The 6,659-nt window shown below is 38.5% G+C and overlaps 1 protein-coding gene across 3 annotated transcripts; it reads right to left on the bottom strand.

The window, feature by feature from the left end:
- Positions 1–70: 70 nt before the first annotated feature.
- On the bottom strand, positions 71–6,249 carry RAG2 (recombination activating gene 2). 3 transcript variants are annotated; one of them, XM_012649574.1, is made up of 3 exons: positions 6,073–6,249; positions 2,840–3,224; positions 71–2,231 (listed from the first exon to the last, which is right to left on the bottom strand). In XM_012649574.1, exon 3 carries the CDS (start codon positions 2,201–2,203, stop codon positions 620–622), a length of 1,584 nt encoding a protein of 527 aa, XP_012505028.1. In that variant the 5' UTR covers positions 2,204–2,231; positions 2,840–3,224; positions 6,073–6,249; the 3' UTR covers positions 71–619. The 3 variants fall into 3 exon arrangements, with proteins under 3 accessions (XP_012505028.1, XP_012505029.1, XP_012505027.1); XM_012649575.1 differs by having other exon boundaries at positions 2,840–3,029; XM_012649573.1 differs by lacking the exon at positions 2,840–3,224.
- Between the last annotated feature and the right edge of the window lie 410 nt (positions 6,250–6,659).

Here is a 6,659-nt window from a genome sequence, read left to right as displayed (position 1 = left end):
GCATGCAGATAATTAAAGAAAATGTACCAAACTTGATGTAGATTCTTTCTTTGTTCATGTCAATGGAGATTATATATACATGTATATGTAAAAGCTATAAGGAACTAACTTGTTCTGTTCATGGGCATAATTCAAGGGGCTGCTTTGAGGTGTATGAAGAGGACTAGTATGGGATGTAGTTAATCTTGGTTTTAAGTTTTGGCTAACCACCAAATTGTTATATTGCACAAAATAATTAATTTAATTACTTTGGGTTTTAGTTTCTTTATTGGTTAAATTCATCTTAACTACTCTATAGGTTGTTACCAAAAATCACATAAGGAGTGTTAACAGACTTTGATTATTATTACTACTTGTGTTTAAGATTTCTTGAATGAAAAATCAGAACAGAAATTCTCATATAAGAATAAATGAGTAGATTATTTGAGTAAAATATTTTCAAAATGTATCAGTTCTAATTTAGCACTGCATTATAAGCATTTTCACCTGGCACTTAATTAAAAGAAAACATAGGCATTTTTAATAAACAAAAACAGGGACATAATTTTTTATCATCGTTATGATTCTTTAAAATAGATAAAAAATTCAATGCACTTGAATCTGAAAGGCTTTTGCAAAACTAATCAAACAACCTTCTAAGAAAGGATTTCTTGGCAGGAGTCAAGATTTTCCCAGAACCTTTTTTACGGAGGGATTTCATTGGAGGCTTTTTTAAGGGTAGGACTCTTTTGGGGGTTTGTAGTGCTCTTGCAATCCCCACATGCTCATTGCAGTAATACTTGTTGCTTCCTGCTGACAGATGGATGAGTGTGCGTTCTGCCAGATCCATGCACTGGGCATGGACCCAGTGCCCATCTCCATGGGAACAGTAGATCATGGCAGGTTTGTTGAGCTCAGTTGAATAGAATGGTACCCAAGTGTTGATATCCACCTCACAAGTAGGGCAGCATGTAATCCAGTAGCCTGTCTCAGACTCATCTTCCTCATCATCTTCATTATAGGTGTCAAATTCATCATCACCATCAAAACTACATGCTTCTGCACTGAAGCAAAATTCTTCTGAGTCTTCAAAGGGAGTAGAGTCCCCTGGATCTTCTGTTGATGTCTGACTATTTGTGAATGTTTTCTGATCTTCATTCACATCGTCTTCAGCACATTTCAACATATAGAAATAGAATGCTTCTGAAACAGCTTGTTTATTGTCTCCTGGTATACCAAGGAAAATAGTTCCATTTCCCATATTGCTTCCAAACCATATCTTGCTGTGTTTAATGTCTGGGGTCCAATCTGGGGTCTCCATCTCACGAATTTCTATTTTGTTGTCCTCTAAAGAGACAATGTTGCAGATCATTCTTTTTTGATTTTCAAGCTGATAGCCACCAACAATAACAAATTCATCATTGTTAATTTGAGTCAGGATTGCACTGGAGACAGAGATCCCTCCTGGTAAGACTGTGCAATTAATAGCTGGGCTACCCAAGGGAAGGTCAACCCTTATTCTGTACAGGTTGGCAGGGCGGATGTTATTGGAAAGTGAATGTCCTCCTAAAATATAGATGGTATCGTTTCTGGCAATAGAGACATGAAAAGATAGCCCATCCTGAAGTTCTGGAAGAATATATGATGTAGCACACCCAAATTCAAAATCCACTAGGAAAACATGGGGCAGGCAGTCAGCTACACTATTCCATTTTTCTGTGATTCTTTGGGTAGAAGGCATGTATGACCGTCCTCCAAAGAGAACACCCATACTTTTCCCTCGACTATACACCACATCAACAGAATGACCATATCTGGCTTCAGGAACATCTCCTACCAAGTCTTTCTCCGTGCAGCGAAAAGTAACTTTTTTGTTGTTCTTGCAAACAACAGACATGACATAAATCTTATCTGAAAGCTCATTGTTTGGTGTTTTCCCTCCGTGGATGATATACTGATGCTTTTCAGACTCCAAGCTACCTTTGACCATGCACGTGGCTGGGTAGCGAAGAGGAGGAAGGTAGCAGGAATCCTTAGAGAAAACTGCAGGTTTCAGTTTGAGATGGTTATGCTTTACATCAAAATGGAAAACTCCAGTGGGGCAGGATCTCTTGGGCCAGCCTTTTTGGCCAAAGAAGAAAACTTGCCCATCAAAATTCATCAGTGAGAAGCCTGGTTGAATTAAGGCCATGTTGTTACTGACTGTTACCATCTGCAGTGACATATTTTCTAATCGTGGGTTGATCTTTTATCTGAAAGAATTACAAAATAAAATGACTTAGAGTATCTCTTCATATAAATCATCGTATTTAGAGTCCCTCACATGTAAAAAGCAAGTTTAAAGAAAAAGTCCTCCCACAAGCTTACAGTGGGACCGAATGAGCAAAATCCAGGGAATTCGGCCAGCAAAGATCCACAGAACCTTCCTGCCTAATACCTATCCAAGCAGCTGGGACATGTTTTAGAGATGGACTATCTGCCCTTAGATTTCCGGGAATTGTAGTCCTTTTCCCTAAAGAGTTGTACCGCGCGTCAGCCCAAAGAACTACATTTCCCAGGAATCCGTTCCCTATGGGGATGTGTAGCTACGGATAATTTGTCTTTGTTGCTTCAGGAAAGGAGCCTCCTAGGATGTATGTGAATAAAGACGCCAAAGGTGCGAAGTAACTAGATGGGAACCAAGGCGAAACACTGGGGAACGGGAGGCGAGAGTGGCTGCATTAACATCCGGGTTACGGAAAGGTTACAGCACCCGGAGCGTGGTGTCGGGCAACCCCTTGTCTGGGTGCTGCTGCAGCCTCTCCTGGGGACTCTGAAACAGGTGACCCGGTAGGAACTGCTTCTGCCCGAGAGCGGTTGCCTGGAAACCGCAGTCTGAAGGACGCCGCGGCAGAGGTGTCGTTACGGACTCCTGCCTGGACGCTTTGGAGCGCAACTCAGAATTGAACCGCTGAGGCTCCTTGGGTTGCTGGGGCAGGGAGTGGAAGCGGGTTGCGAGGTTACAAAAGCAGTGACTGTCTTGCAGAACCAAAAGACGAGTCCCTGAATACCTAGAGTGCAGGAGAGAAGTTGCGTGATAGCGATTTTTACCATTCCTACTTTTAGTAAATGGAAATACAGTTACTAGACTTTTGTAAGTGCCACTTAAAGGTCCTTTGTTTTCTTTACTGCGTTTATTTCTGTTTTTAGAGTTCTTTTAGGGAAGCAGAGAACCTTCCTGAATACAGCTCCCCTTCTTCCCTATTCTAGGAAAATAGAGTTAGTGGCAGTTGTTTCAGATCTCTTTCCGGCCCAAGAACTTTGAGGTAATTCTTTAATAATTCTGTAGTAAGCAGGCACTAAGCAAAGAAGTGTTAGAATTATTCAGAATTTCATATTTGTATTATAACAAAAAGGGTATTTACCAGATGAAGTTAGCCTGATAAATTATTTTGTTATTACCTACCTGAGAGAGATGTGAAATACACTCCCAGTTTGCAGTGTAAGTCCTAGGCACCAAATGTTAAAGGAAACAAAGCAGTACAAATTCCTTGACTTTTAAGAGTAAATAGTTAATATACTTCAAAAGTAGTATAAAATAGTGGCTAAGAGTATGGATTCTGAATACTGATTGGCAAGATTCACATCCTGTGTCACTAACTACATGACTTTAGGCAAGTTATTTAACCTCTCTGTGCCTCAGTTCTCTGATCTGAAAATTAAGATAATTTTACCTATCTCATATTGATGTCAGTTGTGATTAGTAATTTTTTTTTTTTTTTTAAGAGACAGTGCCTTGCTCTGTTGCCCAGGCTGGAGTGCAGTGGCTCGATCATAGCTCACTGCAGCCTCCAACTTCTGTGCTTAAGTGATTTTTAACGCTTTGGCTTTCCGAAGTGCTGGGATTATAGGTGTGAGCCACCGTGCCTGGCTTGATTAGTAATTTAATACATGTAAAGCACTTAGAACAGGATTTCTCACACAGTAAACGATAGTTGTTATTATAATTATTCTTGAACTTACCAAAAGTAAGGTTGTTAGTGCACAATAACTTGCCAGTAACTTGCTGGTATTTAAAGTGTCGGAGGGGATTAGAAGGGGTTTTAGGATCTGGAAACCAGGTCAACGGGTATAGATGTATAAACTTTTGAACTAATAAGTGGATAAATATATATGATGAGGGTACTGGTGGTGATTTCAATTTAATTAACAGATAATTCATTTTTCTTGTTGCCCTTTCTCTAACCCTAATTAAATATGCAGACTGTGAAGTTGGATTCTCTGAGTCCAAATATGGGCTACAGCACTTAGTTGCTGTGTAACCACCTTGGGCAAATTATTTTTCTGTCTATTCTTTTTTATCTGCAAAATGGGGGTAAATTAGTACCTATTCATTGGTTTTTTTTGAGAAATAAATAGGATAGCACATGTAAATCACATAGCACAGTGCCTGGCACATAAGTACTCAATAAATGTTAGTTGATGCTATGATTTATTTTTATTCTTCCTGCAAAGGTTCCTTGGACCACTTGGTCACTGTAATGAGGTGTTTTGTTTTCCCTTGAAGCACTTCTGTAGATCAGGTGTAATTAATAGCTAAATAATCTCTTGTACTTATGATTTTCAGTTTTACTTGGGAGATTCCTCAAGGCGTGATCTTTTAGCAGTCATCTTCTGGGTTATTAAACAAAATGAGGAAATGGTGACTGGGAAGGATTATTACTAAAGTTGTGAAAGTAAGCCTCTCTCTTCCTCAGACTTTGGTTGTTTGTGGATTCAGCAACTTGCCCTGCTTGTGAAATAACCTGGGCAAGTGTTTTATTTATTCATGGCCTATCCACCAAGTCTACATAAGAGAAGGGATTTTGGCTTCTTGTAAATGAAAACATGATTATTTTAGATTAAACAGAAACATTTTCTTGGGCAAAACAGAAGGAGGATTGCCCATTTTTGTAGCTTAGTCTAGGTCCCTAAAGATTTTTGGAGTAGGGTTTTTGACCTGTTCTCCCTTTGACTCTCTGTTCTTGGTTCACTTCATAGTATCTGGGCCCTAAAAACAGTGGTAAAGTTTACAATTGCTCAGAGGAGTTACCTCTTCTTGAACACAGTTCAAGTGTTTGTGTATTTAATTTTTAGATTACCCATTTTAAGCAGATGATATATATATATATATATTTACAGAATCAACAGGAACATTGAAAGTGTTTTCACATTATTTTGCCTTTACCGATTTGAATATTTCTTCACTGGAGTAGTCTATTGCATCTCTCCCATGGTTTTAATATGACTATATTAGTCACATCTTGGTTTTTAAAATGAGTTTTTAAAAGATTATACTAGATCTAAAATAACCTACTGAAGTGTTTTTCTTTAAATAGGCTAGATAAAAACAGACAGATTTTTAAAAATAAGATACTGTTCTTCAACGGAGGGAAGTTTCAAAGTCAACACATTAAAGATTCTTTTTAAAAGACAGAAATATAGGACCAATAAACATATACAATTTTCCCAACCCCATGCTAACATTTCTCAGCAGGGAGATTTTCATTTATTCACTGTGAAGCTAGGGCACAGTTGAGTATGAAAAGAGGACTAATGGTATGAGGTCTGGGTTTGTAGTTTCCTGTGTTTGAACTGACTTTCTTTTTTCCAAAGAAAGATATTGTACTCTGAAGCATTAAATCTTGCTGATCAGTGCTGCCCATGTTTTCTTGATTGCTCCAGAATAGCAGGTAACCTCATGTAATTGCAGATATTTAGTGCATGAATTAACACTATCTTGCATGGTTAATCAGGTTTGAGGCATACATTATTTAATTTTTGCTGGCAGTAAAACCAAGATTAGGTCTTCCTTCCTATACTTATCCTAGAGAAGGATTTATGTACAATAAGGGAAATAATAATGCTTTGAAGGCCTGGGAATTAAATCCTTGCAGCAGCCTGAGAACAAAAAGTCCCACGTTTTCCAAATTCTACATCATCTCTTTCCTATCTAGACACCCAATCCACCTGTAACTAACAGGTTGCCAAAGTGTGGCAGCATCATTCCCTTAAAGTTTACAAACATAGGATCCCATCTTTTAGCTTTGGTAGAAATGAAGGTATTGGACCTACCTGAAGGCCAGAGGGGCTGCTTACCCCTCTCTGAATCTTTGCTGCTAAACCGGGTATTAAATGTCAGCACTCGGGAAAGATTCACTGACTGCCCACTATGACTGTGGCAAGCAGGAGGCTGACAGCAAAGAGAGTGTGTATGTGTTTCTACAGATGTTCTAATGAACACTGATCTAACGGGAGTAACTGACTGTGACCTTTTTTTTTTTCTCGTTAGATAGTTGAGGGAGATATCCACCAGGGTGTACCGTCAAGATTTAACTATTTCATTACTAGCAAAAGTGGAAACAATTCATTCTTCATTTGCAAAGACAAAAAGTATTTGGTTGAAACTTGATTTTTTAAAATTAAAAACATTTTAGAAAAACACAGAAAAAATGATTATAATTACTGTGGTTCAGAGAAATACTATTGTGAATCAAATGGGAAATCATTTGTCCTAAAGCAGACTACTAATATTGATGTGAGTCATTTTAAATTTGAATTGCTCTTTCGTGTGTAGTATTACACAGTGTAATGATTAAGAAAATGGGCTGTGGGGTCAAGCTGACGTGGTTTTCTCTGCCAGCTCTGCCATTTCCAGCTGG

This window comes from Propithecus coquereli, unplaced genomic scaffold (genome assembly GCF_000956105.1).
Source record: "Propithecus coquereli isolate 6110/MARCELLA unplaced genomic scaffold, Pcoq_1.0 Scaffold30, whole genome shotgun sequence".
Classification (NCBI taxonomy): Eukaryota; Metazoa; Chordata; class Mammalia; order Primates; family Indriidae; genus Propithecus; species Propithecus coquereli.
Note: the sequence above shows the minus strand (reverse complement) of the source record. Positions and strands in the feature narration are given on the sequence as shown.

Bases quoted from the DNA above. Each gene is read 5' to 3' on its own strand.
- RAG2 (XM_012649574.1), bottom strand. From the start codon at position 2,203: ATGTCACTGCAGATGGTAACAGTCAGTAACAACATGGCCTTAATTCAA.